Here is a 27,600-nt window from a genome sequence, read left to right as displayed (position 1 = left end):
GACTACACCACTCTCTCCTTGCCACGAGTTCTACCATTGCGTTAAATTACCTCTGCCGACATAGTTAACATGTTATATTTAGGAATCCGTTTCTAGCAGATTGGTAAAATGTAAGTAGTAACTTTGCCAGCTTACTGCCACTTATTCCAAACCTCTTAGGAGTTACAGAAGTAGGGTAGATCACACTGGGGACTGGGGCTTGTTTTTGCACCATTATGTTTTAAACATTTCTCCAAGATTTAGAATGTCTGCAATTCTCAGATGTGGGCCAGGAATATTGAGAACTGGCCAATCTACTTCCTAAGTCTGAAAGTGCTGCTGCATGCATGACAGTTACGCTAACATCTTCAAATAATATTTTTCAGGGTTCAGGGATTCCTTAAATAAAGCTTGGATCCAGACCAAACCAGCTTTAGGGTTGGTTATAGAATTGGTCCCTAATGAACTTGTGCCAGAATATGGATGGGGGAGTGCAACCCTGTTAACTCGCCTGGACCACCTTTTATGGTTGAGTCTGGGAAACAATTTGGAACTTGTTCCCCAGGGAGGGTTGTCTACTTCCCTTTATAGCTGTTTTCCAAGAGCAGGTAAATACTTTTGTTCTATCATTTGTTCACTCTTATTAGCTATACTCCATGTATCTGGGTTTTTATCAGTTTATATGTTTCTTGTTTAAAATATTTTATATATGTTTGTATTTTAAATGTTTTTTAATGTTTATTACCTTGGAGAAACTGAATCGCATGGAGAGGGAGCACAGAATTGTTTTAAGTAAATAAATGTGACCCATCTTTGCTCACACTGGTAAAACTCAAAAAACAAGCTACTTTCAGCCACCAAAAGCCCCATGTATGAGACAATACTATTGTATGATTCAATCCATGCAAATTCATGTTGGCCAATATCACAACAGCAAACATCACTGGAGCAGTGCAGGAATCCAGGATATCAGAAATGGTGGTGGATTTCAAGCTGTGAGTTTCAGGCAAACCAAGACATTTGGGGGCCATGTGCATTTTGTACAACAGCTTACCCATTAGCAAACAAGCTGTGCCCATCTTTTTCTGCTTCTGCAACATATCAGGACACTAAGAAGTGAGAAACCACATATAGCCTCAGCTCAAGGACTAGTCACAGTGATACAAAACTACTATACAAGGGTAACTTGATCATTCTGAATAAAGTAAGGTCATGATGAAGATGCAGATATGTGACTAAAATACTCAGAAATAACAAACTGGAACACAAATATTTAGACTTTGTATTGTTGAAGATTTTCACAGCCAGAATCACTGGGGTGTTGTGTGATTTCCGGACTGTATGGCAGTGTTCTAGTAGCATTTTCTCCTGATGTTTCACCTGCATCTATGGTTGGCAACTTCATGATCCTCTGAGGATGCCAGCCACAGATGCAGGCAAAGCATCAGGAGAAATTGCTACTAGAGCACGGTCATACAGCCCGGAAACCACACAACACCCCTATTTAGACTTCCTTTGATTTGATTTTTTGTTTTAACTGAATAGTTGACTCATAATATAACCAGTAATTTCCACTGAATTGGGAGTGTGTAAGACTAGCAAACTGGAAAGGGGAGTGGGAAAGACATGCCCTGTAGTTTAGTGGCTTTTAAGAGACCAGTAAAATGCACATTAAGCCTGCATTCAGACATTATGGGAAATAATGTTTTTTTAAAGATAGCAACCAATACCACTGTTTGTAGTCGACCCACGCGGTCAGCGTAAGAACGAGACGAGACGCGGAGATAACATCTGGTGGAGATCGCCAGCAGCGGGAGACCGGAGGTCCGTGCTCCTAGCGAGTCTCCCGCCTGCCGGTTCCTGGCACCTTTTATTGTTACTCTATCGGGGGCGTGTAGGAGGGAGGACTGGGGGGAGTTCCGGGAGAGCGGGAGGTCGGGAGATCATCAGGTGATGCATGATCTCATCTGGCTACGTGCGGAGAAGAGCGTACGCGTCTGAGCCTAATCCTCACCTGGGGGGCAAGACCATTGTCCCTGCGCCCGGTGATTGAGCCAGACAGTTCACGACCCGTGACTCATGGGGGGATGAGGAGTGGGGGTGCGATGCGACCGGCAAGGCCGCAGGTCCGTTGGCGTCCCAACGTTCTACTACGGTACTGCTGGGTCGGCAGTGCACTACTACAACTGTTTGTTTTGTTGGTGGGGACAGGGTGGGGACCTTTCAAAAACTGGTCATATTCCAAAAAGCTGTGGACAGATTACTATTCTATAAATGTGCAAAAAAACAGAATTCTCACCCAGAACTCTTGGCAGCAAAAGGCAGGCTGTACTTCTTCAGAACATTTTCTGCACACAGAAAACAAAAAGCTAGTTATAAAACGTATCAACACAACACTTTCAACCTATCGAAACAACAAGGTGCTTGGCATTTATCCTTCATGCTATATCAGCAAAGTTTAAAGTCTTCTATTCCTCCAATTTTAGCAGCTTTTCCACAACAGGAAATAGGCAGACAGACAAGATATGCTTGTTTTTGTCTTACACTTACATATTGCTTTCACACTGACCCCTTATCCTTCAGATTACCATCATACACAGTTTATCTTTAGCTTTGTTTGCCACTAAACAGTACTGAGAAGCCACAGAATACTGGGCTCATTAAATTCTGTCATATGTGAGTCATAGAAGGAGAGGAAACACTGCTTTAAGAAAATTGCCATCATGTCCTTTGGGATTTCTAAATATTCCGCACAAGATATTCAAAGATAAAGCTTATTTTGCATTCTAATCACCTCCCTGCATTTATCTCCCTACGGTCATATGTTTTCTATCCAAAGACTTGACAGTCTGCTTTATACTATAACCAGAAACAACCGTACACCTGATCCGCATCATACAGTATAAGTTTAGCACCATCTACTGGACACGTGTAGGCCTACTTGCAAGTTTATAGGGTTGATACAAAGTTCTCTGCAGAACAAACCCACAGTGGGAAAGGGCCAGTCTACAAAGCTTCAAAAAACATTGAGTATCTGCACGTAATCATGCCTTCTTATGTAAACAAGAGCACAGCAGCTTAGTGTTTTGGCAATGAAACAGGATGTCCCTCTGCCATGAAATAACTAGGATACCTTAGTCAAACTTATCTGTGTCAGTCTCTATGACTGCAATATGAGGCTGCTATTATTCATTTAGAGTGCCTTTCTCCTACTACAGTCAGGATTCAAGGCAAATACTAACAATTCTAACAAGAAATAAGTGCAGGTGCTTCCTTGAACATTCTGAAGTGCTAAGCAAACTCTTATTATGCCTAATCTAAATGAAGACTTCACAAATGAAATGTAATTAAGGGCCTGCATTATTTGCATAGCAAAATTCAGGTTGGTTTACACTGCAGAAACAAGGGGAGATGTGTTCCAAGTAATTTAAGATATGGAAAAGGTGTTAAAGCGTCACCCAGTTCCACTATCCTTCACACAACTAAAATTGCAATTGCCTAGGCAGGTGCAACATCATGGACATTCAGAGTTTCTCCTACCAAGTGATATCCCTGGCATAAAAACCAATACTGCTCTCTTTTCAAACAATATTGTACCTAATTCTCTCTTAATTTTCACTCTGAGTGAAGTAATCAGCAAACAATACACACTCATACCTTCCATTGTTAACTCCACAGTCACTTGACGAACACCCCCATCATTTTTGGCCTCACATGTATATGGACCACTGTCATCCTCTTGCACATCTTTGATCGCCAAACTGAAAATCCCTCGAACGCTGCGGTCCATTAGCCAGCGCTCTCCTCCAATCAAGAGATGTCCATTTTTGTACCATGTGATTTGAGGTTCTGGGTTGCCTCTGACCTAGTAAAGAGAAGGTGAGGTAGGGAGGTGGGAAAGGAATGGAGAAAGAAGCACAGTGAGTGATTTTATCTGGAAGAAATGCAAGATACTTAAGCAAGCCAGTGGAAAGTATTTTCTGAAGATGTATCTGTTAAATATATACAAATTGGTGGGAGCCAAGGAAAAAAGGAGAAAAGCCATTGGGTACATCATGCTGTTAAATGCTGTTCCAGGCACCCACCCAGACAAAGCTTTTTTGGCCCGCTGAAAAGTTTTTAAAGGCAAAAATGAGAAATTCTGAACAGTAGATTCAGAAGGCAAAACTATTACAACATATTGCGGCATGAAAGGCCAAAATCCTGTGGTGTTTAAAGACCAACGGAACTACAGGGACAGAATAATACAGGGATAGAGTGTTAGATTAGGATTTTGGTTCCAGTCTCTATTCAAACATGATTTTGGGCCATTCATGGTGATCTTGGGTCAGTCATTCTCCATCAGCCTAACATAGCACACAGTTATAAAGGCAAAGCTGTGTAGTGGAGAACTCAATCAGCTGCCCAGAGCTCCTTGCCAGGACAAAAATGGATAATCTTTTTTTACCCACAGTAAATGTATAAAACTTGATAACATTTGCCCCTTCTAAGAGAGTATCATGAAAATTCAAAATACAGAATGTTAGCATTCACTATGTGATTCATCAACACTTATTAGTATATTGGAGATTTCAGACATTCACATTTATCTGAGACTGAGGTTGGTTATGCATACCCTACCTGCCCTGCATCTGGCCCACAGCTGTTTGCTTTGCATTGGGTTCTCCTTGCATTTTTTTTTCTACTACATGCAAAGAAGAACCCTGACTACAGCAGACATGTTCACCCAACTCTTCTTACAGGTCATCAATGGAATTGATGTAAGAATTAGTGATTAGGTGAAGGTTAGTTAGTGGCGAGCCGAGTCCACCCAAAGTGGAGAGTTTTCGCCGGGGTTGTTTTAGAGGGAACGGCGGGAATGGAGGCACCCCTTTTGGGGTTGGGGATCCCAGTTTTGATGGGACTGGGCTTGTATGACGGTAGGCGGAGGCCGCATGAGAGAAGGTGGGTGAGATATGGCTATGCTCGCACACCTTCTGACCTCCGACCTATCCCGCGGGACGAAGGTGGTTGGGTTCAGAAGTACCCTGCTTCGTCCTTGGTGTTGATCAATGCCAGGTCCATAAATAATAAGACCTCAGTTCTCCGAGATTTTCTCGGAGTTCAGCAGATGGACCTGGCTTGTATCACCGAAACCTGGGTGCGAGAGGGTGAGACCGTCGCCTTGGGCGAGGTCGCACCACCAGGTTTCGCGTGTCTCCACCGATCACGAACACGGGGCTGGGGGGGTGGCGTGGCAATGTTCATCCGTGATTCCATCCCTTTTAGGGCGATCCCTGTCCCGGAGATCACTGGCATGGAGTGTGTCGGCTTGGAGTGGTTGGCTTTGGAGAGATTGGCTATCCTCCTGGTGTACCGGACGCCTAGCGCCCCAGGGGATAGCCTGCCGCGGCTGCTGGAGGTGGTGGCAGACTGGGCGCTGCGGTTCCCCAAGCTTATTGTTTTGGGGGACTTCAACGTCCATGTCGACACCGCCTCATGTACGGTGGCCGCGGACCTGGTGTCATCCATGGCGACGCTGGGTCTCTCCCTGGTAAATTCTGGCCCCACTCATGAAGCTGGTCACACACTGGACCTGATCTTCGGGTCAGGTGTTGACGTGGTCATATCCTCCAATGATAGAGTGCCATGGTCTGACCACCACGCCCTGAAGGTTCGGATGCGCATGCCACAATACCCCCGTCTAGGCGACGAGCGGATTTATGCTCGCCCGCGGAGACTTATGGATCCTGCCGGATTCCTGACTGCTCTGCGGGATCCTGAACCCACCGGCACCCTTGATGGACTGGTGGCGGATTGGAATACCCGCCTTTCCAATGCCATCGAGGCTGTTGCTCCCCGACGCCCTCTACGACCCCGTTCTCGGCTAGCTCCATGGTATACCGAGGAGCTACGCTGTTTGAAACGGGAGCTTAGACGGCTAGAGCGAGTGTGGAGGAAGTCTCGTGACGAGGCCGCGCGAACATCTTATAGGACGTTTATGAAGGCCTATGAGATGGCGATGAAGGAGGCGAAGAGAGCATTCTTCTCCTCCTCTCTCGCATCTGCTAGCTCTCGCCCAGCACAACTGTTTCGCATTATTCGGTCTCTCACCTCAATATCTGAGGGTTCAAAAAATGACCAATTGGCTATTAGCTGTGAGGCTTTTATGAGCTATTTTGCAGATAAAGTCGCGTCGCTCCGCCAGGACCTCCCTGCCACCTTAGAGACAATTGGCGAACTGGAGGCTCCCTTGCCGTCTTCTGGCCCTTGCTTGGCCCAGTTTTCCCTGCTCTCTGAAGCCGCTGTTGACAGAATCCTGGCTGCTGTTAGACCTACTACCTGTCCTCTGGATCCGTGCCCCTCTTGGCTTATTAAAACATGCCGAGAGGAGTTACGACCCCACCTGTTGAATATCATCAACAGCTCCCTTGAGCAAGGAGTTTTTCCGGGTGGGTTGAAGGAGGCAGTGGTCCGCCCACTCTTAAAAAGACCGCTGTTAGATCCTAGTGATCCGGCCAATTACCGCCCCGTTTCGAATCTTTCGTTTCTGGGGAAGGTAATTGAGAGAGTGGTGTTGGAGCAGCTTCAAGGTTTTCTGGAGGATGCATTGGCCTTCGATCCCTTCCAGTCCGGCTTCCGTGCTGGGCATGGGACGGAGACGGTTCTCGTCGCTGTCACAGATACGCTCCGTATGCAGCTTGACCGAGGCGGATCGGCGCTGCTGGTATTATTGGATCTTACCGCAGCGTTTGATGTGGTCGACCATGACCTTTTGACCCACCGCCTGGCCGCTTCCGGAGTGCGGGGCACTGTCCTTCAATGGATTGCCTCGTTCCTCCGGGACCGGGGTCAGCAAGTGTGGTGTGGGGACCGGGCCTCCCGGCGGTGCCCACTTCATTGTGGGGTGCCTCAGGGAGCGCTGCTGTCCCCGCTGTTGTTTAATATCTACATGCGACCCCTTGCTCAGCTGGTACGGAACTTTGGGCTGATCGCCACCAATATGCTGATGACACCCAGCTCATTAATAGATGGAGGGGGAAGCGGTCACCTATAACCCTGCAACTTTACAGCATTGTTTGGAGGCCGGTAGCTGGTTAGTTTAAACAGAACAGGTTAAAGCTTGGAATCCAACGAAGACGGCGATTCTCTGGCTGGGCATTGGGGGGAAGAGTGGGGGATTTGCGGCGCCCGGTGTGGGAGGGAATCTCGTGGCACCGGCCCTCCGTCCGCAGCCTGGGGGGGTCCACCTGGATTAGATCTCTTTCAATGGATTGGACCCAGGTGGCCCATGTAACCCGGGTTGCCTTCTTCCACCTTCGACAGGCCCGGGGGCTGGACCCCTTCCTCTCCCAGGCGGACCTGGCCACTGCGAAATCCCATGCAACGGTGCCTCCAGGCTGGACTATTTTTAACTTCGCTCTACGTGGGCCTTCCTTGCGGCTGATCCGGAAAGTGAAACTGGTCCAGCATGCCGCGGCAGGTTGGCGCACGGGAGGTGCCTTTAGAGATCCGCATCATGCCCGTGTTGCATCGCTTTCACTGGCTCCCAGTTGAAGTTCAGGATTGTCTTCCAAGGTGTTGGTGTTAACCTTTAAGGCCCCTCTGGCGGTCTGGGACCTTTGGCACCACAAAGACCGTCTGGCCCCATATGTCTGCGGTCGGTCTCTGCGTTAAATAAGGAGCCAATCTGCTTGTGATCCCCGCCCCCTCTATGATGCGGCTGGCCTCCACTAGAGGGCCAAGACATTTCTGGCCCTGGCCCCTGCCTGGTGGAATGCTCTCCCACCAACTGTCCAGGCCCTGCAGGACCTTAATGAATTCCGCAGGGCCTGTAAGACTGAGTTATTCCGCCGGGCTTTTGGAGAGTCCAGCCGCTGATAAGTGCCAGGAAACTGCTTCTAACCAGCTGTTCCCTTTGTAGGAGTTTTAATAGCGGGACGCCATCTTTATTTTAATTGATACAGAAATTGGATGCTGCTTTTAAATTGTTTTAATATTTATTGTCTTATCACTGTTGTAAACCGCCCTGAGCCCTTCGGGGGAGGGTGGTATAAAAGTAGAATATAAATAAATAAATAAATAAATAAATAAATAAATAAATGTTGCTGCATTCTTCTGCCTCTTAAAAAAAATGTTAATTTTAAATGTTTTTTTTTTCATTCTGTCATTGCAAGGTGTTCTCCTGATCTCCCAAAAGTGCGGGAGAAGTGAGTGGGAGGGAGAATGTAGACAGATGCAAAACAAGCCATATAAGTATTGGACTGCTTCACTCTAGTTGCGCAGGTTGGGAAAGGATCAGATTTTCCCGCTCTTCAAAAACCCAGGCATTCTCCCATCTCCAGTAAGCTGAATGTGGCAGCAGGAAAAAGCTGTCCATAAATTAAAAAAAACTTGATGGGAATGTGAATTTACTGCAGTGAAGTGTATAATAGAATGTCAGATATACTACTGATAATCACATTTGGGTGACATAACATTTTCAAATTTTAGACAGACATGCAGTGCAACAGATTTATTTTCAAAATAAACTTGGGGAGTTGTAGCTCATTGTGATGCACTGGGTAAGATAATCACTGTTAATGGTCAAAGAAGTGTATTGTGATTTTTTTTCTTCTGGAAATCCATGTCCTCTGATCTGAAGAGTAGCACAGTCTTACACAGTGTATCAGTAGAATTGTAATTACAACACGTGTCCATATAGCATATTTCCATCTACATTTTGCTGCCCATAAAAATATCCAGCGCCACTCACAAAACAAAAAATACACATGGTAAACATTAAACGTCCCAAAACACATCCCATTAGAAGCACCAGCAAACAGATTAATTAGAAATGGTAAAAGTCATAGATTAAAAAATGAAAGAGGTAAATGCAGTCACCACATGAAAATAAAGCAATGCAACAGAAAAAAAAACAGTAGCCATCCAATGAAAAGGGAAAACAGGAAAACAATTAACATCGACATCAAAGCTCTTTTGGAATAAAAATGTTGTTACCATTCAAGAAGACCTGAATGATCAACTAATCCATCAATGAGAAAATTCTGATCAGCGACATCAAACAGAAAGATTTGTTCAAGTACTACTACTATTTATTAACAGCAAATTCACCATTAAAACGTGAAGATGTAAAATGGTCACTTTCTTATTCAAAAAGAAGTATTTCAGCATCTTAAACAGTAAGTGTTGGAGGCAATGGTCCCCTTCCGCTGAGGAACAGGCCTCGGGAGAAAGTATTCTGCCCTCCACTGTAAGAGGAAGAGAAATGTAAGTTGGAGGAAAACTTCAAACTTTGTGAAATTCATGTGGTAGGATGCAGGTCCATGATAATTTAGACAGCAGCATTATATATTGGTAATAACAGAATATTCCTATATTTGTTAGCTAAGCAAATTAACACTTGTATTCTTTTCCCCCCTGTACATCAATATATATATAGCAACAGAGGACACACTTCATGCATATTTTGAAATTGGCTCTAGATCACACAAGTTATTGCCACTTTAAAGCTGTTACTATACCCCCCCCCTTCTGTTTTTGCTTTTTTTTTCTTACAAAAGAACAAACACAGATGCCTTTCTGGAATGTGTTCCCATCAAGAAAACACAAAGTTATCCTATGTCCTGTCAATAATAAATCATTGTATTTTATCAAGCAATTTTGTACTAAAGGAGTCTATCCAGGAAATAAAACCAAAGAAGCACTCAGCTGAATATGTCAATATTTTGCGCTACTTGGTAAATGAGATTGCAAAACAATTCTTCCACCAGGTGGTGCCCTTTGGCAGTTTTTATGTAGTGTAGATTCAAGCACAATTTCCATCTTGTGAATACTTCCATGTGTCTTTAGATGACACTAACCCTCCCCTTTTGTCACAACTCATATATCAGGCTATTACTTTGTGTTTGAATTTCATTTCTTGCTAAAAAAAGAAAGAAAATAAAAGTCCAACATACTGAAATGGGATGGGGGAGGGGGGAATAGTGGCAAAATGGCATATACTGTGAACTTCATTGGAAGGCTTCAGTAGCCTGCTAAATATATTCCACCCATTCATTGGATGGACACAGAAAACTCTGTTACAACATTTCTACATTCTGGAGATAGAGAATAACACTCCCATATAATGAGACAATGCCAGAATATGAGGTCTGTCAACCGTCTATAACTTAAGATTATAAGATAGCATCAACGTAGAAAGCTCTGGTGATCCATCGCCAGGCATTGTTACCCGAACTGGACCCAGAGAAAGGAAAATTAGCTTCAAGGAGGGGACTTTTCTCACCCGTCCTTTTTATTTGTGAGAAAATATCTCAACTACAAGTCAGGACGTGTCCTTTCAGGGGGAACTTTAAGTGCCCTTTTCAAGTAAGGTGGCCACCTTGGAAACCAGCTCAGGAGACAAGTCAACAGTATAAAACTTAGACTCAGGAAAGGCTGACAAGGAATAAAATTACAAAAAGCAACCAACTTTTATTATTTGCAAGACCCAAGGGTCAGAAGTAATTAGCTCCCATTTATCAACATGGAAAGACAACCTGCTCAGGGAAGAACCACTGTCATATAATCAATTGTTGCCCTTGCCCTTCCCCTGATTCTGGGGAGCAGGGGGATCAGTGTCCTTTGCATCCCTTCTGTTGTGAAGGAAACTTCTTCCCCTGTTGAAGGGAATTGTAAACCAGATGGGACTGACGCTGCCTTGTATACTGAGAGTAGTGGGCAGAAGCGGAGCGAGGGGAAACTGCAACCAGGGCACACGCACACCCTGCACCCCTGCCACAGCACTGTCTGTCCCCGCTACAGCCCTGCCATGCCTCCGCCATGGCTCTGCCTGGGGCATCGCGCCCCCGCCCTGTGGGCGCAACGCCACTGGTAGTGCTTGCATTCCAAGGGCTGGGGAGTGATGCCAGAGATTTTACCATAGACAATTTCTTTTTTATTTTATAGAAAATGTTGTCAGTCCCCTCATTAAATAGCTTGGTGCCATCAAAGCCATGTCCTCAACCCTGAGCTTGATCTCATGAGGTAAAGAGGATGTACAAAGCCATGAGTGGTGATGCAGCACCACAGCAGATGTGAGGGTTTTGGAAGCTGAGTTCATGATGTGTCTGGCAGCACGAAGATTTACCCTCAGAGAGGGTGATTTCAGCTGCAGGCTTAGACTCCTCAGGGAGAGATCAATAAGAAGTGCTACTCAGTCCCATAGCATGATGCAGTACCAGCTCATGATTGCTAGGAAATAAGAACATAAGAACTAGCCTGCTGGATCAGACCAGAGTCCATCTAGTCCAGCATTCTGCTACTCGCAGTGGCCCACCAGGTGCCTTTGGGAGCTCACATGCAGGAGGTGAAAGCAATAGCCTTCTGCTGCTGCTGCTGCTCCTGAGCACCTGGTCTGCTAAGGCATTTGCAATCTGAGATCAAGGAGGATCAAGATTGGTAGCCATAGATTGACTTCTCCATAAATCTGTCCAAGCCCCTTTTAAAGCTATCCAGGTTAGTGGCCATCACCACCTCCTGTGGCAGCATATTCCAAACACCAATCACACGTTGCATGCAGAAGTGTTTCCTTTTATTAGTCCTAATTCTTCCCCCCAGCATTTTCAATGAATGCCCCCTGGTTCTAGTATTGTGAGAAAGAGAGAAAAATTTCTCTCTGTCAACATTTTCTACCCCATGCATGGTACATAGACTTTAATCATATCCCCCCTCAGACGTCTCCTCTCCAAACTAAAGAGTCCCAAACGCTGCAGCCTCTCCTCATAGGGAAGGTGCTCCAATCCTTCAATCATCCTCGTTGCCCTTCTCTGCACTTTTTCTATCTCTTCGATATCCTTTTTGAGATGTGGCGACCAGAACTGAAACACAATTACTCCAAGTCGCGGTCGCACTGCTGCTTTATATAGGGGCATGACAATCCTTACGGTTTTATTATCAACTCCTTTCCTCAATTGTCCCCAGCACAGAGTTTACCTTTTTTCCACAGCTGCCATGCATTGAGTTGACATTCCCGTGGAACTATCCAGCTAAGGCAGCCCAAATCCCTTTCCTGGTCTGTGAGCTGAGTAAGCACTGACCCCTGTAGGCGTGTATGTGAAGTTTGGATTTTTTTGCTTTAATGTGCATTACTTTACATTTTGCTACATTGAACTGCATTTGCCATTTCTGAGCCCACTCACCTAATTTATCAAGGTCCGGCTTGGAGCTCTTCGCAATCCTTTGTGGTTCTCACCACCCTACATAATTTGGTATCATCTGCAAACGAAGCGACGACACTCCCCACCCCTACTTCCAGGTCATTTCTGAATAAGTTAAAGAGCACTGGTCCCCAAAGGAAGCCGGATCCGTAGGGGACACCACTCCTTACATCTCCTCCATTAGCGAGAACTTCCCATTTTATACCCATGCTTTGTTTCCTGTTCCTCAACCAGTTTTTAATCCATGGGAGGACTTCCCCTCTTATTCCTTCATTGCTGAAAGGTTTTCTCAGCAGTCTCCTGATGAGGAACTTTGTCAAAAACCTTTTGGAAAACCAAGTAGACAGTGTCCACTGGTTCCCCATTATCCCACATGTCTGTTTACACCCTCAAAGAACTCCTGTAAGTTTGCTTATTAGGACTTGCCTCTACAAAAGCCATGTAGAGCTCTTCCTCCTTGAGTCTTGCTTTTCTACATGTTTAATAATTTTATCTTTAATGATAAGTTCTACTAATTTACCAGGAACAGATGTCAAACTGACTGGCCTGTAATTTCCTGGGTCCCCCCTAGACCCTTTCTTAAAGGTGGTGTGAAACTGGTGGCCATCTTCCAGTCTTCTGGGATGGAGCCACTGATTTCAAGGGATAAGTTGCCATATTAATGTGAGAACATCAGCAATTTCATGCTTGAGCTCTTTAAAGAACTCTTGGATAGATGTAATCTGGAGCCAGGGGATTTGGTAACATTTGGATTTATCAATGGCTGCCAGAACTTCTTCCTTAATCTACCACTATCTTTTGCTAGTTCCTCGGATTCACCATCCTAAGAAGCTTGGTTCAGGTGCGGGAATTTTCCTAACTTCCTCTTGGGTGAAGACGGATACGAGGAATTCATTCAGCTTCTCTGCAATCTCCCACCTGTCATCTTTTAGCTTTTACCTTTTGTTCCTTCATCATCTACTTAGGGCCTGCCGCTTCCCTAGCTGGCTTCCTGCTTTTGATGTACTTGAAGAACTGTTTTGTTGCTAATCTTGATGTTAAGCAGCCATGCATTCCTCATAATCCTTTTTTGCCTCCCTTACAGCTTCTTGCTTCTCTTTTGCCACCATTTGTGTTCTCTCTGGTATTTTTTCATCCAGTTAGAAGTTGGACTTCCATTTTCCTAAAAAAGACATCTTTTTTTTCCTAATAATTTCCTCAACACTCCCTTGGTAACCATGGTGGCTTTCTTTTGGACTGGGGCTGCCTTTCCTAACCTCGCGGAACACATTCCAGCTGAGCTTTTAAGACTGTGTTTTTAAATAACTTCCAAGCTTACCTTGGACGGTTTTGACTCTCTTAATTTTTTTTCCTTTCCAAAGCTTCCTGCGCACTTCTTCCCTCATCTTTGAGAAATTTCCCTTTCTGAAGGCAAATGTAACTACATTAGTAGTTGTCACTCGTTCGCATGCAGAAATCCTGAATAAACTTAGCATTGTGAGTGGCTGTTCCCTATCGGCTCAACAACACTGACTTCCCTTGAGTCCTGGGTCCCACTTAGAATTAGATCTAGGATCACATCTCCCCTGGTTGGTTCTACAACCATCTGCTCCTAAGCCACAGTCATTTAGCATATCCAGGAATGTTCTCTCCTTACTATGATCTGAACATGCATTCTTCCAGTGTATGTGGGGGTAGTAAAAACCGCCCATTACCACGACGTTTTTGCTTTTGTTGGCCTCTCGAAGTTCTTTTTCCATCTCAGAATCCTCTTGTGCACTTTGGTCAGGGGGACGATAATATATTCCTAATGTTAAACTATGCTTCACCCCTGGTATTGATATCCACAGTGCTTCTGTAGAGGAATCAGCTCCCCCTGCATTGTGTATTTTATGTGGCACTATGCTCTCTTTGATGTAGAGGACCACCCCCACCCCAATAAACTGTCTTATCCTTCCTGTAGAGCCTGTAACCTGGGATAACAGCATCCCACTGGTTCTCCTCATTCCACCATGTCTCTGTAATGCCCACTATATCAATGTCCTCCTTCAAAACTCTGTACCCCAGCCCCCCCATTTTAGGTCGGAGGCTTCTACTATTAGCATAGAGACACTTGTATACTCTGTCTCTGTCCCTAACCTGGGATTTATGTGTTTTGCCCTCTAGCCTTTTGTAGACACTATCACTTATCACATTGCTATGCTCCTCGCTTGTATGTGGTTGATTTAGAAAAACCTCCCTCTGTCTGCATCCCCATGGACACTGTATTCCGAACCGAAGTCACCTCAGCTCCTGTCGGCTTTCCCCCAAGGATCAGTTTAAAAGCTGTTCTGCCACCTTTTTTAATGTTGAGCGCTTGTGGCTGGTTCCTCTTTGGTTAAAGATAAAGCCCGTCCCTTTTGTACAGGCCTGCCTTATCTTAAAAAGGTTCCCCAGTTCCTGACAAAGCTGAAACCCTCTGCCTTACACCACCTTCTCATCCACGCTGTTGGAACCCTGTATCTCCGGCTTGCCCTGGCTTCAAGCCTGCGCGTGGAACAGGTAGCATTTCGGAGAATGCCACCTTGGGGGTCCTGGATTTTAACCTTTTTCCTAGCAGCCTAAATTTAGCTTCCAGAGCCTCCCGGCTACATTTCCCATGTCATTGGTACCAATGTGGACCACAACTGCTGACTCCACCCCAGCACTGTCTAAAAGCCTATCTAGACGAAGCGTGACATCCGCAACCTTCGCACCAGGCAGGCAAGTCACCATGCGGTCATCACGCCTCTCACAAACCCAACTCTCTATATTCCTAATGATCGAATCACCCACTACAAGGAGCCCCCCACCTCCCTGAGGGGTATCCTCAGTGCGAGAGGATATCTGACCACCAGCTAAGGAAGGGGTCCCATCTAAGGGATCATCTTCCCCCACCTCAGACTGGCACCCTCCGTCACCCAGACTCTCATTCTCCATGATATCTGAAGAGATGTCACCTTGGGAGTGGGACCCGGCTGCTAGGTCCCTGAAAGCCTCGTTTGTTGCCCTCTCTGCCGCTCTCAGCTTCTCCAGGTCTGCCACCTTGGCTTCAAGAGAACGCACACGTTCCTTGAGTGCCAGGAGCTCATTGCAGCGAGGGCACACCCATGACTTCTGTCCTAGTGGCAGATAGTCATACATGTGACACTCAGTGCAAAACACTAGAAAGCCCCCCTCCCCCTGCTGGCTTCCTGCCTTCATATCTAATTTTGTTTAGATATTCAAATACTGATTTTAATTAGTGCCTCCCTCTTAAGTTTTCTATACCTTGTACTATCCCTTAAAATATGTTCTTATTTAGTAAAACACCTGCGCGCGCCGTTAGAAAAGCCCCCTGTAAAGAAAAATCAGAGCTCCTCAGTCCTTTCTGGCCCACTGCTGTTCTCCACTGCTCCTCTTCTCTGCTGGTTCCAGAGACTAACTGAAAAGATTTTAAAATGTGAGAAGCCCCACCCCTTCAGCACTAACTGAAAAGATTTAAAAATGTGAGAAGCCCCACCCCTTCAGCAGCCTCCACCAATCAGCAGCCCTAGCACAAGGAGAAAAAAAGAGAAACCCCCTGTTTAAAATACACTGTTTAAAAGATGTGGCTTTGAGAAAAGCCCTCTGTAAAGAAAAAATCAGAGCTCCTCAGCCCTTTCTGGCCCACTGCTGTTCTCCACTGCTCCTCTTCTCTGCTGGTTCCAGAAACTATTCTTCCTTTACTGTTAGTAGCATGGATTCATTTAGCCATCTTTTGGCTAAATTTATAAATGCTTTAAAACTTTGTCTCTGGTTCTTCTTTTCAGATTTATTAATATAACGCTGACAAAGTAGGATAAGGAAAAGACAGGCTGGAGTTTACAATACATTGGAAATGGAGACAATCCTTGGTCTGAAAGAGATGTATCCCTGCCATAAAAGTGTCAGTGATTCTAAAACAAACTGCCAGTTTGATGCCAATGGATCAATTCCAGAACTGCAGCAGGTTTTTAAAATATATATTATTTATATGTAATTTTTTCCTTCTGGTAACAATTCCAGGTTTTGCAGAAACATCTGACTTTAATAACACGCCAATAGAAGGTGAGAGATTTATCTGCTTTAACTACAGCTCTGAAGCGTAAGGCTATACCACTTATTTACAGTCCAGTCTATTATTTATGTGGGTACCACACATCCTGAGCATAAGAATAAAATAATAGTTACATTTTATTCAATATTCTTGAGCAAACGTGGTCATCCAAAAGAATGCAAAGGTTTCAGTATAACATACCTCCAAAATAATACTCTGAAATAATCCTCTGGGCTTTCCTCTCTGTATATATTATGTTTGTACATTTTCGACATTCCTCCCAGTTCTCTTATTTTGTCTAATTTTATCTGGTATATTTATTTTGATGCCTAAAAAAGGTTACTGTACTGTATGAGCATACCTCCAAAAAGGTTACTGTACTGTATGAGCATACCTCCAAAAGCCAACTTCTAGTACTGACACCTTTTTTCAAGATTTGTTTACTGATTAACATGTGCTCACAAACAGATAAAGGACACATACTAGTGAGTTACAACAGGAAGTTGCAACTGGCTGTATCTCTACTGTATCCCCTTGTTTACACAAATATCACACATCCAAATATTTTCCATGTAATTGGCAGATATGTAATTATGTGTGGATATCCCTTCTGCTCACAATGCAAACTTACCACTAATGAGCTAATTAATTCTCATCACTTAGGTAATCTCTCAAGTGCTTTTTTCAATGCTGATTCTCCTCGTGTGGCAATTGGCAATTTTGAATTATTAATCAAGTATATCACAGACCACCTTTTAAAGTCTGTCAAACAGAAACCTTCTCATAGCAATAGGGGTGCCCCCTGGTTTGACAAAGAGTGTCTAGATTTAAACAAACTAATTCGTGTATCTTACCAACAATTCAAGAGATCCAGAAATCCTGTGTTGCGCAATCAGTTAGTTCAATATAAAACTACTCTTTATTCTCTGATGAAAGAGAAACAGGTCCAGTATGCACAGAGTCAATGGGATCGCCTTTATCAAGCTGTAATCTCCAATGATTCTAGACAGTTTTGGGCCTCGACAAACAAACTTGACTGCAATAAACTGAGGACGTTTTGTTCTATTCTGCCTGAGGCCTGGATAGATCATTTTGCGAAGCTGTTTCAAAAGGATGAGGCCAGTAACATTTATCATTTTTCTCCATCGTTAGATAATTCTAAATGGCCTTCTGTTACAACTCAAGAAATCATGGATCTAATAACTGAATTGAAACCCCGTAAAGCCTCTGGCCCCGATATAATCTCTCTGGAGATATTGAGGTCGCATATAGAGTGGTGGGCACCTCTTTTGGCCAATTTATTTAACCAAATCAATGGCTCAGGCTTCATTCCCAAGTCTTGGTTATCTGCGGTCATTGTACCTATTTATAAAAAAGGTGACCCATCAGATCCTGCCAATTTCCACCCAATTAGTCTAATATCAGTCATTGGGAAAATATATGCTAAGACACTTTTATCCAACTACAGGCCTGGACGATTCCACAGAACATCATTGGCCCAGAGCAAATAGGCTTCACGAGGGGGAAATCCATGTTAGACCATGCTATGCTTCTCATTCATCTGGTTAATAAATATTCCAGAAGTCCAAGAAGCAAACTTTATGCTGCCTTCATTGATTTGAAGGCAGCTTTTGACACAGTCTCTAGAGAACGTCTTTGGACCAAATTGGCTATACAAGGAATAGATAATAAACTCCTCTATCTAATAAGGCAACCCTATACCGGCACAAACTGCAGAGTTAAGTGCTCGCAAGAAGGTCTCATGACTGATTCTATTCCAACTTATAAAGGTGTGAGGCAAGGCTGTGGGTTAGCACCAACCCTTTTCAATTTATTTTTGAGCGACCTACCATCAGCTTTATCGGAAATTAACAGCCATTCCCCTAAATTAGGCACAAGGCATATCCCAATACTTTTATATGCTGATGATACCGTTCTTCTATCTCGTTCAAAAGTTGGACTTAGCCGACTGCTGAATAGATGTGGGGAGTATTGTATAGACAACGGACTAACCATCAACTATCATAAGACCAAGATCTTGGTCTTTGCCAAACAATATAAAAAACATAACTGGGCGATTAATAATGTTCCAGTGGAGCAGGTTAATCGATATAAATAACTTGGAATTATTTTCTCCTATAACCTCTCCTGGTTACCCCACAAAAAAAGCTGCTATTGCAGCTGCTACCAACAGTTATTCTGCCATTGTACGCTTTTTTTATGGAAAGGGTCACTCCCTTGTCCCAGCAGCACTAAAAATCTTTAACTCCAAGATAAAAGCACAGCTACTTTATGGAGTTCCTATCTGGCAGTTGACAATTCCTTGAATATGGTCCAATCCAAATTTTTTCGTAAAATTATGGGCCTGCCAAATTGTGTACCCTATGCGACCCTTTGTTTAGAGCTGGGTCAAAACTCATTAGTTTATAGGGCCTGGTTGAGATCCTTTAAATTCTGGCTTCGCCTGCATTTCTTACACAACGAGCATTTGCTGGTTCATCTACTTTTATCTGATACCCAGTTTAATCCATGGTTCTCTCTAATAGAGAGAAAGACTGAATCACTTGGTATATCCCTCGAATCGCTTTTCCCGTTATCCAGTTCAGAATCCGGCAACTTGTTAAAACAAAAATTGTTGGAAAGCAAATGGATTAATTTAATTAGGGCTGCTATGAAAACTTGTTCACCTTTACATCTCTCAATACCCCTATATCAAAACAGGATGGCTCCCTACTTGTATTTTCAGACTAATCCTACTCAGATAAGAGCTCTCACACTTGCTCGTTTCAATGTTTTCCCCTCTGCTTTATTGTGTGGTAGATTTAACAACTTGGAAATGAGTGAAAGGGTGTGCTCTTGTGGTGAACAGCAAATTGAAACATTGGCACATCAATTGCTCTGCTGCCCTAAATCCGCAAACATCAAATTAAAATATTCCAATATCTTTTCTAGGATACCCAGCGAAATGGGAGAGTCAAGTAGACTCCCTTTCCTCTTGGACAATTCTGACAATGAAATTTGTGAATTGGTAGCAAGTTTTTTATTGGAGCTGATGCATAACCAATAGTTTATATTTCATCTCACACTTTTGTATCTGTATACTCCTTTATCACAGTTTTTGTATTATGTTATGATTCTACTGTATTATGCCAAATAAAGTCTTATCAATCACAATGCAAACTTACCGAAAGTGAGTTGAAGATTGCAGCCATTTAAGCAAATGTTAAATGACTTCCCTCTGAAATTTCTATCCAGCAAATGACACTGTAAGGCCCTTGGTTAATAAGCAGTAAAGATACTATACCCTTTTCCAACATAAGATCTAAGTGTGGTCAGTAGTGGTATGGCATAAGAGAGAGAGTAGAGTACTTCTGCAGTAGTAAATAGTCCCAAACTGCCCCCCCCCCCCAGTCTTCAATTTACCAGAAGTAGCGGGCAGAACAATGCTGGGCCTTGCTTGGTGTTTACAGTGGTGGGAGGGTTGGGAGGAGGAATGGGGAGGTTGTTGCTGGGCCCAGAAGGGTGGCTTGCCGCAGCTGTCCTATGGAGCCTGATGTCAAAAGCGTCTTCATATCTTAGGGACCATCTGTCCCCATATGTCCCTGTCAACCTCTGCATTCGGCAGAGGCCAATTTGCTTGCGGTCCCGGGCCCCTTGGGCCAGGGCCTTTAGTGCCCCGGCCATCCAGGCCCTGTGGATCCTAGAACAGTTCTGCAGGGCCTGCAAGACAGAGTTGTTCCGCCAGGCCCTTGGGGAGGTCGGCTGTTGAAGGTACTGTCCCGCACGCCCCATATTCCACTTTGGGGGCTTGCCCACATTATGCCGACCGCCCAATGAGTTCATTGTTTATGTTGTCATCATCTGATTTTAGGACAGAGGTTGGAACTGGTTGTTATTTACATTTTAACTGGTATTTTAAAATGTTTGTTTTACTGATCATAATTTAATGTGATTGTTTTATTGGTTGTACACCGCCTAGAAGTGTACAACCAAAATAAATAAATAAATAAATAAATAAATAAATAATTTTTTAAAAAAGAGCAGCCTAGGCTTTTGCCACCCAGCTCACATGGGTTTTTGCGAATAAGTGGACACACAGCAGACCAAATGAAAGTTTTTTTAAACATTTTATATATATAAAAAGAAAATAAAAAGTCAGCATGAAATATGCAAATATTAGCACAGTCCTTGAAATCCATTTAGCGCTGGCCTTAGTTTTTTTTTCCGGCAAGCATACGTCAAAGAAAAGTTACAACATTTCAGGTAGGTTCAGAATAGAATAGTCACTCTAGCCCCATAGTAAGTTATTTATAAAGATTCCTCAATCATGGTCAGGTGAATCCAATTCAACCAATTAGAGCCAAATTTGAGTGGAACTTTCCAGAGCCAAGCTTTTGGTCATACTTACTCATCAGCCAATCAGTGACTTGGGCCAGCCTGGCACAGATAATGACAACATCTGTTTAATATTTTGAGAGACTGAGATGGCTAACTAATACTCCCTGCTTGTTCTCACAACATCAAACAGGTGAAACAGAATCTAATCAGGACAGTGTCCTCCAATTAAAGGAGACAGAAATATTTCACAGGCCTTTCAATAATTGAGTTACATGCCATGGGAAGACTCCACTAAAGCACGGCCTGAAATACACAGCGACCTCAAAAATAAAAGTTAGTACTTTTGTAGAACTACTTCAGAATCTTGCACTACTACTGCAAGATAATATTGATTCATTAAAATAATTTCATTCAGATGGCTATTTTTCATGGATATGATGGTAACATCATATTCATGAGAGATGATAATCTCAATGAAATTATCTGAATGCATATTGTGTGGGATTCTTTGGGTAATACACAATTGATTACCATGGATTACCAGCCCAGGAACTAAGAAATGATAGCCTACAATCAGTCTGATGTATTTGAGAAACTCACCTGATGATTTTGAGAAATTACCTCATGATTGTTCATGTGTGAGAATGAAAGAATAATAAATTCTATTAGTTATACCCACTGGTAATACAATGCAGTACACATTTCAGTCAAATGGCACTTACAGCATGACACCAGAATTTGCATAAATATCACTCTGTAAGTTCAGACTGTTAGCTACTAACAAAACATGACAAAGCCATGGTCAACGGTGGGCTTCAATGCTCAGCAAAACCTGGTCAAATCTTGGGTGGCTTGGTTTAATTGTTTCATTCAAAAGAGGTATTAAATCCAACCCATTCAAAACAATTCAAGCATTTCAAAGCATGTTTAGTACATGTTTGTATTGGAGTACAGGCAGCCACATTTCAATTTTTTTTACATCTGGCGAGGCTTAGATTTTTTATTCCACATGCATCCAGTACTAATAAATCACCATTTCAGGAGTTACATCATTATGCTCTTTTGCAAAGACATAAGGCTTCACACTCAGAGCATGCAACGATTTAATTCTTTCCTCCAAATGATCCAAAACAGCAAGAAAAATGCCATTACTTTCTTTAATAAAATCCATCAAAACCACAATTTTCACCTATCATTTAGCATTGACAAGTACAAATATTTCCTTGACAGAAAACTTCACTAGGGAGAACTTCCTTTTGAAGTCATTTTAGAATTGTAAGCAATATAACTCTCACCCCTGTGTACCATTTAACGAAGCAAGAAGAAACAGGTCACTGAAGTCTTTTGCACAAAGTTCTCAACCTATAAACTAGCCATGTAAAACTGTTCTTATCGATCAGGGGTCCCTAATATTACTGAGCAGGTAGGGATTATTGGAATTTTGGACACAAGTAAATGGTACAACCACAAAATGACTGCTATGGTGATGGGGGGGGGGGGGTCAACCAAAAAATTCTGCAAGGTTCCAAGCCAAGTATTCTTCTACGATTGAGGCAGCTGCTTATCAATGGCTGCTCTATGAAGACAGGAAAGGTGATGCCTCCTAGATTTTTTTTTTAAGCACATCATGCTTCAATGAGGTTATTAGGTCTAGCTCTTTGCTTTAAGAAAGACATGCTTCAGAGAAGGAAGTGGGTGCCAGAAAACATCACTAGAGACCACAAGGATAGGTTTAATAGCCTTCAGAGCAGATAAATTTTGCTTGTGTCCCACCTGGATGGCAATGTAAAAAGCTTTCTGAACTTTAACATATTAATCCTGAGTGATAATATCCAAAAGAAGCTTGGAAGATCTTCATTTCTCCTTTGCGGGACCATAAGCATCTTGTTAGTACAAAGTAAATGCAAGGTAGTTTATAAAATGCAGAGCAAAAGTTTAAAAAGCTGTATGTGAAAAGATACTGAGGACAACTGGTGTAGTAGCAAAGACAACTATGAGCCATGAAATCTCTGGAGGGGGGAGGACGTCTTGTGGGTGTTTTCCAACCAGATCTCAGGGAGGCAGGAACTCAAATCTTGTCACTTTGTGTGGTCTGATTGGACGGCCCCTCTAGGTCCTCAGTATTGTTCCTGCCTGAAGCAGGGAGAGCAGCACTCTGAGCAAGCTCCTCTAGCTTAGAGTTTTTTCCTTCAACCTTTACCCTTTTTTCCTTTTTTGTTCAGTCTGTCTGTCAGTCTTTGTCTGTCGGATAGTCTTATTTGTCAGGGTAGGAGCCCTTGGTGCAAACCGGGGCTTCCCTTCCCCTTCTCTACCCTCTCACAGTTCCCACCTTTTTCTCTGGGCTAATGGACGCCTGCCATTTTTCACCTCCTCGGGAGATATTTTTGCGGTCCTCCACAGAGAGGATCCAATCGGCTAGCAATCCTTCTTCCCCGACGCAGGGAACCAGCAACCCCAAACCACCTAGAAAAGCGGCAGGAAAAGCAAAGGAACCAGCAAACAAAAAGGCGCATGTGGGAGACACGCAAGCTGTAGCAGCCACAGGAGGAGCGGGAAACCCAGTGGCTCGCAACAGCGCCCCCTACAGGGATGCAGAGGGTTCGCTTCCTCCCAGGCACACAGGAGAGGCCCACGCAGGTGGCTCTCCTCGCCCCAGCTCACAGGGCTCCGCAGCAAGAACCGCTAGCCCAGAGCCGCTGCAGAGTGTCGTCAGCGACCTGGAGGGTCGTGGAGGGCACCACGCCAAGCCATTCTGACACTGCAGAGGAAGACCCCACTCATCAGAGCAGGCAAGATCGCAATGGGGGGGCGGCTGAAGCGTCCTCTTCTACCTTTGATCACCTTTTACAAGGGGGGTGGCAACAAGCCTCATCCCAACAGCTGGTGGACCTTTTTAGACAATCAATGAGGGAAGAAATTAGGTCTTACCACTGGGAATATCATAGACAGGGCAGATCCTCCTCCACTTCCCCATCCCCCCCACTTCTCCCAGATCCAGACACAGTCGCCACAGGGGTCCCCTGGAATTCCCTGGGGAGGAGGGAATCAGCGAGGGAGAATGCAAGGCTTCTGATCACTTCTCTGATCTGGAGGAGACACTTCCCGCCTCCACTGACACAGTTCACAGGTTCTTCAAAGTGGAAGACATTACCTTACTGATTTCCAAAGCAATCTCGGCTCTGGATCTTAAGGACACCGAGGACGCAGTTGATCCATCTGCATCCTCCATTTCCTCAATCAAGGGTTGTCCCAAGGGGAAGAAAGACATTTTTCCACAAGAGGAACAGAACAAGGAATGTCTCCCCCTACCTGAATATTTTGAAAAATGCTCGAGGAAAGAATGGATCAACCCCGCTGCCAGCAAAGGATTTCCCTCCAGCTTTAAGAAACTGTATACAGTTCCTGAATATGTCCAACGTCTTCTTATAACACCACTAGTAGATGCCCCTGTAGCGGCCCTTCAGTCGGGTGACCTCATCTCTAAAGATGGTGAGGGCAACATCAAAGACCTGTTAGACAAACATGCAGACATACTGCTTAAAAGACTTAATGAAATCCTGGCCATGGCCTTGAAGATTTTAGCCTCTTCTGCCACCATGGCTAGGGCTGGCATTGTCCGGCTCCGCCGACTTCTGGATATGATTCCGCCCTCAGCTCAAGGGATCAGGGAAGGCCTGGAGAGGATCCTTCTGACTCTCTCTTTTCTCACAGATTCAAATTTCAACGCTTTCCTCACCATTTCCAGAGCCATTGCCACCGTAGCGGCGCCCAGACGCCTCGCCTGGCTTAGGTCCTGGCAAGCCGACTTCCACTCCAAGCAGTTAGTGGCAGGTTTTCTCTTCCAGGAAGGAAACCTCTTTGGCCAAGAGCTGGATAAGATCCTAGTGGAAACCAAGGGCAATAAAAAGACCATCTTCAGGACAGAACACTCCTCTGCCAAATACTTCAGGACAGAACACTCCTCTGCCAAATCCAACACTACCTTTCACTCCCATAGAACCCTTCCTAGGACCTCAAGAGACTGAAGAGGATGGCAACCTCAGCAAAGCTTCCGCAGAAGACCTAATAACACCAGTACTTTCGTTCCCAGTCCAAATCAGGTAAAGCCTTCGGGAATGACCGGAACAACAACAAATCTTGACTACATTCCTCCAGTCAGTGGTCGCCTTCAAAATTTCAAGTTCCAGTGGTCAGGCGACCATGTAGACAACTGGACCAGGGACATTGTTAATTCAGGGTACGTCATAGAATTCACCAGGATTCCCAATCCTCGGTTCCATCCTTCCCGCTTATGTCCAATCTCATCAACGCGGACAGGACCAGACATGCCATCCAACATCTGATTCTCATCAACGCAGTCAAACCAGTCCCCCCATCAGAGAGGTTCTCAGGAGTGTTCTCACAATTCTTTACAGCACCCAAAAGAAACGCCGATTGGAGAGCAATCTTAAATCTAAGATTCATAAATCAGCACATCAAATTACAGCACTTCAGGATGGAGACCCTCCGATCCATCATAGAAAACCTTCGACCAGGAGAATTCCTCACATCTCTGGTTCTGACAGAGGCTTATCTTCACGTGCCCATACATCCATCCCATCGGAAGTTCCTTCAATTTGCCATAGGGGAAGACCAATATCAGTTCAAAGAACTTCCCTTCGGCTTATCGACGGCCCCACGGGTTTTCTCGAAAGTTCTTTTGGCACCCATCACCCTCCTTCGACAGGAAGCCATTCATGCACACCCGTATCTAGACGACATCCTGATACAGTCCAGATCCAGACAACAAGCACTAAAGGATGTATCCTGGACCCAAGAGGTCCTAAGTCAACATGGGTTCCTGATGAACACCACCAAAAGCATCACAACACCGTCCCGAAGGATGGAACACCTGGGGGACGTCATAGATACTTCCAGGAATGCCCTCTTCATCCCCCAGTCCAAGATCATCAAAATCCAGTCCTCTATGAAACACTACATCGCAGCCAAGAGGGCCTCCTTGCTTCATCTCGCCAGCCTACTGGGACTCATGGTCTCAGTATTCGATATGATCCAGTGGGGGCGGTTCCATGCCCGCCCACTTCAAATGTTTCTACAGCCTTTTCAATACCAAATCATGAAAAAGAGAGACCATACCCCCCACCTGAAATCCAGCCTCAGATGATAGATGCGAAGGCGCAACCTGGAAGGGGGTGAAGGTCTACCTACACCTGAGCAAAATAGAGGTATTCACGGATGCCAGTCTTCAAGGATGGGGAGCAATGGCACAGGGCCAATTCATCCAGGGACAATGGACCCCAGAACAGAGGAACCTTCCTATCAACGTTCTGGAAACCAAGGCATTACAACAATTCCTACCAGTGATCAAGGGATCCCACATCCCAATTCGCACACTCAATGTGTCAGCCAAGGCTTATCTAAACAATCAAGGAGGGTCGAGGTCATCTCGCCTACACCAGGAGGCGACGAACATCTTAACCTGGTCAGAACAACACCTTCTATCGATATCAGCAGAACACATCCAAGGCCGCCTAAACATCACAGCAGACTGGCTGAACTGTCAGACCATAGAGGAAGTGGAATGGCAACTCAATCCGTCCATCTTCAATTCGATTATTCAGAGGTTTGGCAAACCACAACTGGACCTCTTTGCCTCGGCCTCCAATTGTCAGACCCCAGCCTTCTCGTCGAGGTAACATCACCCGGCAGCCTTCGGGGTGGATGCCCTCATGGCACCATGGCCCAAGGTCTTACTATACACATTTCCCCTGACACCAATAATACCCAAGGTCATTTGGAAGATCCTGTCAGAAAAGGCCCTCGTGATCTTGGTAGCTCCCTTCTGGCCTCGACATCCATGGCTTTCTTTCATTCTGGAACTAGCAGTGGCTCCAGCCTTCACACTACCAACGCAACACAACATGTTGTCTCAAGATCCGATATTTCATCCAGACCCACAGTGGTTCACACTAACCGCTTGGCTATTGAGCGGAGACTGCTAAAGCGGAAAGGATACTCAGATAAGGTGACGGACACCCTTCTAGCGTCTTGTAGATCATCGACCAATAATATATACAACTGCACCTGGAAAGCCTTCGTGAGGTGGTGCAGGAGACGATCGGTCAACCCTGAGTCTCCCGACATCTCTCAGATCCTTCTATTCTTACAGGAAGGTTTTGATCAGGGCTTGCCGAGTACCACCCTTCGTCATCAGGTGGCAGCACTTACTTCCATCTGGCCACCCTTCCAGGGTGTCCCAGCTTCTAGACATCCTGACGTCATTAGGTTCTTAAAAGGGGTCAAACAGTTGCAACCTCCTGTCAACCATCAATTTCCCACATGGAGGCTTCACCTCGTGTTGTCGGCACTCACCAAGTCACCCTTTGAGCCCGTTCAAAGCATATACTTGAAATGGCTGTGAATGAAGACCTTGTTTCTCTTGGCAATCATGTCAGCCAGATACGTCTCAGAGCTTCATACTCTGTCAGTCGATAGGGACCAATGTATCTTTCACAAGGACAGAGTCATGCTTCTACCTGACCCTACCTTTGTGCCAAAAGTAAAATCTGCTTTTCATCTTAGTCAGGATATAGTGGTTCCCAATTTTTGCCCCAACTCATTGCATCCAAAGGAAAAGCTCTGGCACAGCTTGGATGTCAGACGATCCTTAAAAGCATTTATCATCAGAACTGAATCACTCAGGAAATCTAGAAGTCTTTTCGTGAACATTGCTCAGCCCAAACTGGGTCAACAGATGTCCAAAGCAGCAATCAGTCGCTCCATCAAGGCAAGCATAATAGAAGCTTACAAGGCCACTAATCAACCCGTGCCATCAGGTATCACGGCCCACTCCACTAGGAGCACCACTACCAATGCAGCACTAAGGAAGCAGGTGTCAGTCATGGACATTTGCAGAGCAGCCACATAGTCATCGGTGTCCTCGTTCGTCAGACATTACAACATTCATTCAATGGCAGCTTCAGAGGCCACCTTCGGTCGAAGAGTGCTGGAGCACATTATTGGTGATTGATCCTGACCCACCTGTTAAGG

At 44.6% G+C, this 27,600-nt stretch overlaps 1 protein-coding gene across 3 annotated transcripts in view; it reads right to left on the bottom strand.

The window, feature by feature from the left end:
* MYLK (myosin light chain kinase) overlaps positions 1-27,600 on the bottom strand; it is a 231,470-nt gene that overhangs the window by 124,262 nt on the left and 79,608 nt on the right. For all 3 annotated transcript variants that reach the window (XM_048486332.1, XM_048486333.1, XM_048486331.1), the window contains exons 3-4: positions 3,637-3,844; positions 2,279-2,327 (exon numbers count right to left, since the gene is read on the bottom strand). In XM_048486332.1, coding sequence (XP_048342289.1) covers positions 2,279-2,327; positions 3,637-3,844 — 257 coding nt within the window. The remainder of the gene's footprint in view (positions 1-2,278; positions 2,328-3,636; positions 3,845-27,600) is intronic.

This window comes from Sphaerodactylus townsendi, linkage group LG02 (genome assembly GCF_021028975.2).
Source record: "Sphaerodactylus townsendi isolate TG3544 linkage group LG02, MPM_Stown_v2.3, whole genome shotgun sequence".
Classification (NCBI taxonomy): Eukaryota; Metazoa; Chordata; class Lepidosauria; order Squamata; family Sphaerodactylidae; genus Sphaerodactylus; species Sphaerodactylus townsendi.
This window is presented reverse-complemented; position numbering and strand designations above follow the sequence as displayed.